The sequence below is a fragment of the Rhincodon typus genome, chromosome 1 (genome assembly GCF_021869965.1).
Source record: "Rhincodon typus isolate 14 chromosome 1, sRhiTyp1.1, whole genome shotgun sequence".
NCBI lineage: Eukaryota > Metazoa > Chordata > Chondrichthyes > Orectolobiformes > Rhincodontidae > Rhincodon > Rhincodon typus.
In genome coordinates, this window is record NC_063332.1 from 153,649,917 (window position 1) to 153,662,685 (window position 12,769).

General features: G+C 40.0%; 1 protein-coding gene across 1 annotated transcript in view; it reads right to left on the bottom strand.

The window, feature by feature from the left end:
* The window catches only part of LOC125483591 (N-alpha-acetyltransferase 15, NatA auxiliary subunit-like), a 28,716-nt gene extending 16,153 nt beyond the window's left edge, over positions 1 to 12,563 (bottom strand). The window contains exons 1-4 of the mRNA XM_048599584.1: positions 12,355 to 12,563; positions 12,019 to 12,212; positions 11,230 to 11,338; positions 5,847 to 5,945 (exon numbers count right to left, since the gene is read on the bottom strand). Of these exons, the coding sequence (XP_048455541.1) occupies positions 5,847 to 5,945; positions 11,230 to 11,338; positions 12,019 to 12,212; positions 12,355 to 12,520 (568 nt within the window). The 5' untranslated portion in view covers positions 12,521 to 12,563. The remainder of the gene's footprint in view (positions 1 to 5,846; positions 5,946 to 11,229; positions 11,339 to 12,018; positions 12,213 to 12,354) is intronic.
* Positions 12,564 to 12,769: the final 206 nt, after the last annotated feature.

Consider the following 12,769-nt stretch of genomic DNA (forward strand, 5'->3'; position numbering starts at 1 on the left):
AAGTAAGAAAAGAACAAGGGTCTGGGAAACAATAAAACAGTAAAATAGAAGCAGCCACAGTTGGTAGAGAGTCTGGGGAAGTGGCAGGGAAGAACTGTGGAAAAATGGACTGGGGTCCAGACCAGTTCATTCTGTAGACTGTGTTTAAAAGAAGAATGCAGAAACATGCTGAAATAGCTAGTGTTCATAAGTGCCAAAGAGAGCGAGTGAGATGGCTCTCTGTACTAGTTCACTGAATCCTGTAGAGGTGTTAACTCTGTGGTCTGGCTTGAATGCACCTTTCTTTGTTGATTGCTAAATGTTGTTTTGTGCAATTTGTGTGTTCTTGTTCCCTAGAGCTGGAGATCTGAGGATGCTTTGAAGTTAGTTTGCATTTTGGGAACGTGTGGTGATTTAAATGTGCGGTGTGCCTGTGTAAGTAGGGACATGTATGGTTAACGTGATGTCTGTTTAAGAAACTTTCAGTGGTTGTATGAAGCAGAAGCCTATAACGAAATGTGGATTTAAAAGGTTAGTTTAAAGCTTGGTAAAAAATAATCTTTTGAATTGGCTCTGTATTGTGTTTGGACTTTGAGAAAATTTTAATTTCAGAAATTACCATGTTTGGAATTTCATTTACTGGCCAGAAATGAACTTCCAAAAACTGTTTTAACATGAGTGAATCTTTAGCTCCAGATGATAAGATTTGATCATTGTAAAGCTACTGTGATGTGAAAGTATGCAAATGATAGGAAATTTGGAATCTTGGGAATGCAATTTTCTTTGAACCAAATTCTGATATATTCTAAAGTCTGAGAAAGCAGATAGACGAATTAGAAAAGGCAAACTTAACAGAGAAGGTGGTTCAATACTAATTAACCCATTCTGCTTGACATGGGATAGATAGATACTTCCTTAGAAATTTTAAGTCAATGTACAATGATACTTTACTGCTACTGGGTGAAATAATCTGTGGATAAGAGAACTGGAGGATTTAAAAAAAAAACAAACAAAATAATAAAGTACTCAACTGGGCTACGAAAGCAGAAAATAACCAAGAGAATAATAAGGAACTAGCAGTTGTTACAGGGTGTGGGTGGCACTCTAAACCAGCCACCCATAGCCAATGGATTGAAATAAAAATTGCAGATTGTGTGATCAATGCTTGTATATGTGTAGAAATACTTAAGATAGTATATTAGGAATGGATTTGCTAGAACAATTTGGAGCTGTAATTAACAAACAAGAAGCAAAAATTGATTGGAATTGCTGGTTTAAATTTAGAAGGACAAGGACTGCATGTTTCCTTAAGAGCATCTGTGCTGCCACATCTGAGTGGGAATGGAACCCTGAGAATCTCTACCATAAATCAACAATGATGTGCCCCAATTTATAGGCAACTACCAAAACTGGTTTCAGGAGATGAGATATAAGACCAACTGAAATACCTGGAAATGTACACACACCAAATAGGCAGTAACCTATCAGACCTGAAGCTGTTGAGTCAGTTAAAGAAATTGTGAAAGATTTGGAGAAACAAGAAGAGAGACGTGATTGTATTTCCCTGTTTAGAGCGAGAAGAAGAAAAACAAGGTCGAATTAGGGAAGAGCCATTACAGGGGCCAGATGTGAAATGCACGTTTGTAGATGGGCACGGAAGTATTATGATGGTGAGGCCCAGGCAGGGTGGGCTGTGGTTAATTTGAAAGGGGAGCTTTTAGCAGGAGAGAGAATAGAAGGATGTCACTCCATCAGGTAGCTGAACTAAAAGCACCTACTGCAGCCCTGCAGTTAGGAAGAGGACAAAGGGTTAAACATCTACACAGACAGTAGGTATGCCTTCGGTGTAATCCATGACTACCTGATGGCATGGGCAAAGCAGCAGTCATTAAAATAAAAGCACACAGGAAAATTCAAACAACAGAGCAAAGAAGAAATAGTTATGCAGATAGTGCAGCAAAAGCGATGTTAGAACAGAAAGTGATAATGATTGCAGTTGCAAGACAGCAAGAAGCCAAAGATGATGAATGAGACATTTTACATTTACAAGCAGCAGCTAGTTCAGAAGAAGTGTAATAGATTAAAAAGACAGGGCAGCGTTAGGAGCAGATGACACTTGGAGAAAAGGCAGCAAAGTGGTAGCCTCCACATTCTGCCAGCAGATGTTATGCAATGTTTACCATGGAGTAGCACACAAAGGGAGAAATAAAATGATACAGCTGATATCTAATTGCTGGTGGTGGAAATGAACCGGAAGAGACATAACTAAATTTTGTCAAAGATGCACTGCATGTGCATAGACAGAACAGGGCAGGGAATTAAAATTAAAATAACCCATCAGCCCCGTCCAAGGGGGCCATGGGAACACATTCAAGTGGATTTCATAGGGTCACTCCCACAAAGTCAGAATAAGAAATTCTGTCTGATCATGATTGACCAGTATACCAGGATGGGTAGAAGCTTTCCCCACAAAAGACTATACTGCAATATCAGTGGGAAAAATATTGGCAGCAGAAATAATAGATACAAATAGATTCATACCAAGAGACCCACTTCACTGTCAAGTGCCTGATGGAAGCACGTAAACTACTGGGAGTAACACAAAGGTATCACGTCTCCTACCATCCGCAGAGCTTGGGGCTGGTAGAGAGGATGAATAGAACAGTGAAAAATGCTCTGACCAAGGCAACGATAGGAGAAGGGGTTAAATGGACCCTTTCCCTACCACCCATTCTCACGGCCCAGAGGGCAACACCCTCTAGGGCCATGGACTAACACTCTTTGAACTCATGATAGGACGAGCTATGACACTCCCCCAGGAACTAATTGGGGGGGGAGCAGAACTGACTAACAGCAAGGGACAAGTCTGGGATTACATGAAATCCCTCTGCAAGCATCTACACGTACTTCATGGACAGGCACAAGACCAGCAGCTTGTTAAGGACTGGGGGTCCAAGGGACACCCTGGACAAACAGAAATGCAGCCCCAGGATCAAAGGTCCTGGTAAAAATAATCCCAAGCAAGGGAGCCTTGTCCCCTGGTGGGATGGACCTCAGGAGGTAATATTAACAGGTAACAGAAGTGCACTTATTGATGAAAGTGGTATTCGTAAATGGAGACATCCTACACAGCTAAAAGTATCTAATCAGGTGACGGTCTAGCTTGCCAGTCTGATTTTCTTTCTCTCTCTCTCTTAGGTTTTAGAGGACTGTCAACTGTGCACACCAACAAACAGCAGGAACAGGATCCTCAACCCCAGGACAACAACCGGAACAGATTAAGGTCACGTGTAAATATATGTGATGCAGTTATGTAGTAAAGACTGTAATTAAGAGCATTGCTGAAATTAGAGTACGAAAATGCTAATCCTTTGTGGGTTCCTCTTTCTTTTGATCCCAATCGGAAGCTGATAGGCAAATAGAGAAGAGGAATTTGAAATATTAATACGTTTTTATATTTATCACGTGTATGCTACAGAGCATAAATGTTTCCAATTGCTGGGTCTGCACCCATGTCCCCATACACTCTAAGTGAGGGATACCAATGCGACTCATCCCCTTTAATGCTTCAGAATTAGTTGAATGGGTATTAAGACAGAACAGATGAAAACAGGGAGATAGAGACGGGCATCCTACCAATAGTAGAAAGTACTTAGTAAATACTGACCCGCACAATGGAAATCAGCAGGGTATAACCTGACACCTTTACAGGATGGTACCAACCCAACTATATGACCACCCCTTCATCACATTGACTAAAACATCAGGGATAGGGACTTCATCTGCGTAATGAGAATTGAAAGCCAAGGAGAAAGAACACTGATGGATTTAGCAACTGCACCCAGAGTTATAACACTTCCACATACCCTCTCCCAAGACCCATCAGGGCACTCTTCCTGACCAGGGGATCGCTAAACTTGTCTCTCCTCATGCACGGCGGCCCTAGCCTCCTGACCTCCAAGAACCTCACGAGTAACAGAATGTTCCAACAACGCTGGTACCCCAAGATTATTATCCGATTTGTCCCGCACAACAGCACCTACTTTGTGTGCAGACAGAGCTGATGCCTGGCTACTCCCAACCTGGATGGGATCATGTAACTTGGCTTAGGTAGTACATATGCCACACAGCGTCCCTCCTGCAGATGATGCCAGAAAGACACAAACGTGCAATTTCAGGAGCGGACAGGCTCCTCTCCATATTCTTACCCTAGTACGGCACAGACAAGTTATCCAGAGAATCTATCAATTTGGTTAAAGTCTTAAAGCAAATGACCAACGACACCTCACGAGCTTTAAGCAAAATAAATGCAGAAATGGTCGCCATACAAACCACAGCATTGCAGAACCGAACAGCCCTTGACACGAGGTTAGCCAAGAAAGGAGGAACATGTGCACTCATCTGAAAAGGGTCCTGTATGCACAACTCAGAAGCAATTACTGATCTGGCCGACCATATCCAAAAAGAAATGAATAAACTCAAGCGACCTCCCTCTTTGACCCTACGGAGTTGGGCGAAAAGGTTGCTGGGATCCCTTGGAATGTCTTTTGTACAGGGAATAGTAATGTTTGTTGTAGCACTGTTCTTATGTTACATTATTTTTGTCTTGTAAAATGCATTATGAACATGATAATGAAGGAGAGGACTGCAGAAGAGCCATGGACCAAGGGGGTGGCCCTACTATGTACCATCAAGCCAACAGACTACTAGTGGAACGGCAAAGACCATCTCAACGAATGACAGCATGAGGATCATCGACGCAACATCACTTTGTGAAGAATACTCTTGGAATTTGATTTGGATTTTTGAACTCTGATTTGGACTGCTTGAATTAATAGTGGCCCTGCGCCATAATTTGGCCTTGGGCCAAAGGGGGATCTATAGGGGTAACCTGTATCTGGCTGTTTTGTTTTTTTAAGGCTTGTATTTCACTGTGAGCGCAGGCTGCTTAGTTTTACTTAGCTTCTGTATGCCATCTTGTAAGCAGGCATGGGCCGCTTAGTGTGTTCAGGTACAAGTCACCTTACAGAACCAGGTACAGGTCATTCCTATACTTGTGTTTGCTACAATTCTTTGAAAGTTTACTGAAATAATCTGATCATCAATATGGTAATTATGGCAAAATGCAATATGAAAAAAGGCAGCTATGTATGGATGCCAAACAATTGGTGACCTCAAGACGGATTAACTCCATCGAAAATTTTATTGTAAATTCAGCAAGACATTGTTCCAATATTCTCCACACATAATTCTAAGTATCAGAATACCACGTCCTTTCCCTCTCCTGAATTGTTATCTTGGCAAAGAAGATAGAGGCCATTCTTTGCAAAACAGCATGAAATTGAGAACAACCTCTACACTTCTTCATAAATTTCCAGCCCACGTATAGCAAACAGCATTCTCAAAAATGTTTCAACAGGATTCAAGGTGGTAGTCAAAAAAATACTTTCCTGGAAGTGCCCGAACTCTACTTATCTTTCACAAATTAAAATGAGGAAGTCATCATATGAGAAATGAAATCATGCTGCATCAGTGTGTCTTTCAAATATGAATGCACTGTAATATCTCAGAATATTATACAAATTACTTGATTTAACAATGTAAAAAGACAGTTTCTTAAATCAGGTTCTACTAGAATATCTATCACAGTGCTTTTTTTTTCGCCAAAATTTTAAACAGCATTACTTGGTCATCAGCATATACATTTAATAATCCATAGAATTTCTAAGCTAAATGAATCGATGACTTTACATTTTTTTAAAACCTGCATTGTGAAGATAAAGTAACAAGTTAAAAGCATGTTAACCGAGAGGTACGCTCAACACTAACTGATATAAAAAAATGCCGGTTATAATGTTTCATCATACCAGCTTTGAAGAACCTGAACAAACACTCATGGAGCCAAGGGTTGTCAGGATCAATGGCAAAAGCTCTTTTGACTGACTGCAACATCAGAAGGAATTTCTCTACAGAAACAGAGATAAAATGGCACACTGTTAAAAAGAAAATCAAAGAAACATGTTGCGCTTCAGGTCCTTTACCGAGGTTTCAAACTTTGCTTCTAATAGATTGTTCTTTAAAGAACAGCATCGGTGACTCCATAGCCAACGTGCCAGCCAATTTTCTGTGATAGGATACTTGGGAATGCCATGGTTTTTGTTGAACAGTGCCTAATATGATGTCAGGATTATAGTTCAAATCCTCAGCCAAAGAAAACACCTCCAACAATGCAGTACTCCCTCAGGACTACGGTAAATTGTCAGCGTAGATCAAGGGCTCAAGTAGCAAGTGCACAGAATGAGGCCAGTTTATCAAGTCCATGCTGCTCTCCACACCGAAATCAGCTCCATACTCCTGTTCTATTCCCATACCCTGTGACTAATGTGCCTCAAGTACCCATCCAATTTAGTTTTGAAATAATTCACTATCACCACTTCCGCTATTCTTTTGGCAAAGAGCTCAGGACACTTGCTATGTATAAATATTCATCACGTCCCTCCATATCTCTTACCCAAAACCTAAAATCTGTGCTGTTTAGTCCCTGTACCAACAATTAGCGGAGACAGACCTGTCTATTTTATCTCAACGCTTCATAATCTTGCACACCTTGATCAAATCTCCATTCATCTTCCTTTGCTCCAAAGATTTTTCAACCTAAACGTGCAGATAAAGTCCACGGAATCATTCTGGCACATCATCTTTGCTTCTTCTCAAGGAACCCCACATTCAGCCCATGAATTCTGCTCTACTGTTCAATGAATTCATGGCAGATCTTATTATTCTCAACTTCACACTTCCTGCCTCTTTGTAACCCTTGATTCCTTTGCTGATAAAGAACTATCTATCTCAGCTTTGAAAACCCTCTATTGCAAAGAATTCCCCATATTCACTACCCTCCAAAGAAATTCCACTTCATCTATATCTTGGATGGATGGACCCTTATTCTGGGACTATGCCCTCTAGTTCTAGACTATCAGAGGGAAAACAACTTTTCTGTACCGATTCTGTCAAGCCACCCTTAAGAATATTCTGTTTCCAAAGTACACCTCTCATCCTTCTAAACTCCAATGAGTGCAGGCTCCACCTCTCCTCCTAAGACAGACCCTCTATACCTGGTATCAGCTTAGTAAATCTTCGAGACTGCCTCCAATACCTTTCCTTAAATAAATGGACCCAAGACTGCCCACAGTATTCCAGCTGTGGTCTGATTAGTTTTAGTGAAAACTCTTTATGCATAAACTCTATTCCCTTTGAAATAAATGTCAATACTCAATTTGCCTTCCCTATTACCTGCTGAACTTGAATGTTAGGTTTTTGCGATTCATGGGTGAGGTCTCCCAAATCCCTCTGTGCCTTAGCTTTCACCATTTAAGTAATACTCTGCTCCTCTAGTCTTCCTGCCAAACAGCATAACCTCCCATTTTCCCCACACTGTGTTCCATCTGCCAAATTTCTTAATCTTATGTCCTTCTGCAGACTGTCTTCCTCGCTACTTTCTTTCCCACCTAATTTTGTCACCTGCAAACCTGGCTATGGTGTATTCACTTTCCTCATCCAAGCTGTTAATATATACTATAAATTATTGTGGCCCTAGCATTGATCACTATGGCACACTAGTTACAGGCTACCATCCTAAAAATGCCCTCCTTATCCCAATTCTCTCTTCTATTGGTTAGCTAATCATCGATCCACGCTAATATACTATACACAACACCATGGGCTCTCACCTTTTTAAGTAGCCTAACGTGGTACCATATCTATGCTATCTGAAAAATCCAAATATACTAAATCCTCCGCTTCCCCAAAAATCCATTCTGCTTGTCAACTCTTCAAAGAATTCTAGTAAATTTGTCAAGTGTGATTTCTCCTTCACAAAGCCATGCTGGCACCAATTAATGATACAAGTTAATGAGTAATAGTGGCAGAATTAGGCCATTCGGCCAATCGAGCCTACCCCGCCATTCGATCATGGCTGATGTGAATTCCACAGATTCACTATCCTTTGGGAGAAGTAGTTTCTCCTCGATTCTGTTTTAGATTTGCTACCCCATATCCTAAGACTAATGACCTCTCGTCCTAGAATGCCCCACAAGAGGGAGCATCTGCTCCATGTTTATTTTATCCATAACTTTTATCACCTTGAATCCTCAATTTAATCCCCCGTTATTCTTCTAAATTCCACACAGTATAGGCCTGAACTGTTCAATCTCTCCTCATACGATAAACCCCTTATCTCTGGGATCAATTTAGTGAACCTCCTCTGAGCTGCCTCCAATGCCACCATATCCTTCCTCAAAAAAAAAGGGGACCAAAAACTGTGCACAATATTCCAGGTGCAGTCTCACCAATGCCTTGTATAGTTGCAACAATAATTCCTTACTTTTATATTCTACTTCTTTAGCCATAAAAGCAAACATTCCATTCGCTTTCTTTATTATCTGCTGTACCTGCATGCTAGTTTTCTGTGACTGATGAACGAGGACACCCAGATCCCTCTGCACTGGAGTATCCCAAAGTCTCTCCCCATTTAGATAGTAGGTTGCCTCCCCCTATGTATTGCTAAATGCTCTATTACATCCTTTATTACAGACTGTAACATTTTCCCAATAACAGATGTTAACTGGTCTATAGTTACCTGCTTTTTGTCTCTTTCCCTTTATATGCAAGGGTGCTACATAGGCAGTTTTCTAATCCTCTGGGACTTTTAGAGAATTAATGGGTTCCTGGAAGATTACTTTCAGAGCATCCACTATCTCTGCAGCCACTTCCTTTAATATTCTAGAATGCATCCCAACTAGTCCAGGAACTTATCAGCCTTTAGTATATTAGTTTACTGAGCACTTTTTCTATAGTAGTAAATACATCCCTCCCCTCCTCCTTTGGCCTTTTGACTTATTATTTTGAAAATTTATTTGTCTTCTACTGTGAAGACTGATGCAAGATATTTGTTCAACACCTCTGTCATTTCCTGGTCCTATTAAAATAAAGTTTTCATAGTCCCTTCAATGTTACCTACCATTCTATTCTCATGGTCTTTTTCAGAGTCTGATTTTTCTCCTCTTCCCCTCCCAAATGATTGCTCCAGAAATCAGGCCATTTACAAAGAGTTGGATCTGAAATACATCATCCACCCTCTTTTATTTCAGTGTCTTCTCTATCTCCTTCGTCATCCACAGAACTCAGGTTTTAATTCCCCAATGTTTCATCCTTATTGGAACATGGTTAACTTCACATGAAGCATCTCCTGCTTGAAGATCATGTACTGCTCATGTCTTTCCTGTCAATCTTGGGTTCCACATCAATCTGGCTCATATCTCTCATCTGAATTAGTTCTCTTCAAATTTAGAAGTCTTACTTTAGATTTTTCTTTGTTCTTCTCCATTACTAATTTAAACCTTGAGAATCATAAATTCTTCTTACTCAACCACTGCCCCAGAAGGATCATTTCACTGCAAAGCAGCAAATCAAAAACAGAAATTGCTGTCAAAGCGCAGCACGTTTGGCAGCACACGAAGAGAAATCAGCTAACATTTTTCCTCAGAACCTTCTTCTGAGGGAGGGTCACTGGACCTGAAACACTAACTCTGATTTCTCTTCACACGTGCTACCAGACCTGCTGAGCTTTTTCAGCAATTTCTGTTTTTGTTTCTGATTTACAGCACCCTCAGTTCTTTTGGTTTTCATCAAATCCATGTGTCTCCTTCCCAGATGGACGTAAAATATACTGGTCAAAGAAGTTCTCTTGAACACATTTCAGAAATTCCTCCACCACCTTTCCTGGTACTCCAACATTATGAAATCCCCCAAGATCATCATGTGTCTTTTGCACGTGTCTTTTTTGCATTTGCACACATCTCTTACTATTTCAAGGCCTCACGATTAACCAGTAGTCTGATCATTTGGCTGCTCATTCTGCTTCTCAACTCTAACCGAATGGGTTCTATCTTTGTCCCCTGATGAACATCATCCTTTTCCAACAAACATTTTCCTTATTCAGTGACACCACCTCAGTGGTTTCTTTGATGGTGAACATGAAACCACCATTGATTGTTGCAGAAACCTCTGGTTCACTAATGTCTTTTAAAAAGAAGTAAACCTGCCACCTTAACCTGAGCTGGCCTACATACAACTCCAGTCTCACTAACTTGGTTGATCCTTAACTGCTCTCAAATGGGGCAGCAAGCAATTCCACTCAAGGTCAATTAGGGTTGGGCAACAACTGCAGGCCTTGATAGTGGTGACCATACCTCAAAAAAAAATGAAATTTTGAACTCACTCTTTTGTCTTTCCTTGTATTTCTGAAAACTTTGCAGTCTTTAACATTAAACACCCAATCTCAACATTTTTAAACAGTATTATTGCAGAATAGTACATTTTCACTTGTAGCTCAATTAACTTATTTAGTACACCATATTAGTTTACATACACGTATTCTAAATATTTTCTTTACAGTCTTTCTTAGGCTGCTCCTATCAATTACGATACCATGTACCTCTCTAGCATAACCCAACACATTTCTTTTTGTACCTTATTCTTCTCTTCCACTTTTCCAGGGTAGTGCCATCCCCTGGACAATTTTAAATCCTCAACATGCTATTGATCCTCCCAGCAAGTATATTAATCTCAATCTAGTTGAGGTGCAACCCATCCCTTCTGAATAGGTGCCTCCTGTCTCAGAACTGGTTCCAATGTCCCAAGAGTCCAAAGTCTTCCCTCCCATGCAATATCTCAAGCCATGCATTAAATTGTTCCCATAGATTGTGGCACCAAATAATTCAGAGATGGTTACCATTTAGGTCTTAAGTTTTAACCAAATTTCTAATTACTGAAAACCCGACTGTAAAACCTCAATATCAGCACTCTATGTGATGGCACTGATGTACACTGCAATTTTTGGTTTGCGCCCTACAAAAGACTTCACACTGCATTGAACATGTCCTTTATCCAAGAAGGCAACCTACAAACTGTAACTCATGATGATGGTTTCAGACATAACAGTTTGGCACCCAAACTTTGGGGTCTCCTACAAAGGAATGCATCGCTACTGTTTGTTGTTCCCTCCTGTACAGTCATTTGCTTATTGGTACCATGGTCTGGACTGTACCCCTTCTGGGTGCAATCACTTTAGCAGTTTCAGTGCGGCCCACACCCTGTTGCCTCTTCCTACACTTCAAAGCAACCCATGTACTATCCTGGACTCTTACTGTTTGTGGCAAGTGCATGAGCATCTTGTGAAATTCCACTACTTACCTTTTCTATAGTAGATTTCAAAAGCAAAAAGGTGGGTTTCAATTTTGTTCTTTACCAAGGTTTTCAAGGGCGTCAGAAATTTAATGGCTTCTTCAAGTGGACTGTCCACCTATTTAACAGAAAACAAAGTTTCTTAACATGGGTAGAAATTCAATATATATATGAATTTGTGATTGGCTGATAGCTTTGTGTTCTGATGTAGAAACTGTACAACATAACGTCCAGACACTCTGCACTGGTTTTGCTGCTATAAAAGCTCCAGCGTTCATACTGGCGACTAGAAAATTTAGACTATCTTCTATTATTGGTTTCTCAACCAGGGAAAACGACACCAATCAGTCCTCCTCACTTCCACACTAGAGCACTTTAACTAAGTTCACAAAACAGTACTTAGGACAAAAGACTCTACCAAATTCATCTCTAAACTCTGATGCCAAATAGGCAACCATACTGCTGACCTAGTTGAGATCAAACAATGCAGCACAGAGAAAAGGAACAATCAACTAATTCGGCTAAATGTGAAAGAACAGGTGATATGTTTAACATAATTACTCAAAATTATTTTAAAAGAATGGACCAGTTTGGATGAGAGAGAAAAGGAGGATTCAAAGCTCAGGCCTCACTCAAATTTGCCAAAAAATTAAACAATTTCATAAAATACATCTATAAAGCCATTCCAATTCCTTTAGTCAAATACAGAGGTTACTCTTATCTGATGATCTACAATGACAATATGGAATTCAAATAAAAAAAGGTATATATGAAGCAAAACTAATATTGACTACATACCTTTGCTAATTTCTCAGGTACAAGCTCCTCTTTTTGTGCACCAATCTCTTCCTCATCCTCTTCCTTTTTCTTCCTTTGATTTTTTAGTTGCTTCTCTTTTTCAGCATTTCTCTTCTCTTCCTCTAACTGTGCCTTCTTCTGTGCCCGACGCTGTTTATTTCGTAACTTCTTCAGCTCTTTATCTGAAAGATTTGCTGCAGAAACATATTTTTAAAAAATCATTTGAGGGTGGACTAAATAAACAAAGAAGCCATATGCTGGTCAGAACAACAGTCATCTTTATTAGAATAGGAAGGAAGAACAAGAAAGACCATTTAACCAGAAGCAACTGAGTACCTGTATCTGCTTCCAATTCTTTGTTCTCATCAGTTAGAGGATGGTCGTGAAGTTTCAGGTAGATCTCAATAGCCACCTTTGCAGCTTTAAAATAAAATGGATGACACCGGAGCACATCTTCTAGCTTTAGTAAATCCACATAAGACCTCAATGTCATTTTCCTCATGCAATAAGTGTGGAAATCAAATTGATCATCTGTAATTTCTGCAAAGTGCTATCGAAAAAAACTTCAAGTCAGCATAAGGGTAAATCAGAATCACAGGTTTTTAAAACCACATTTTACAATGTATGGAAGAATGCCATTCCCCAGCATATTTATCAAACAAGTATTCTGGATTGGACAATTAAGTTTTCAAGAACACTAGTTTGCGAGAAAATGGCTAAATAGGATTAAATAAATAACAATAAAATATAA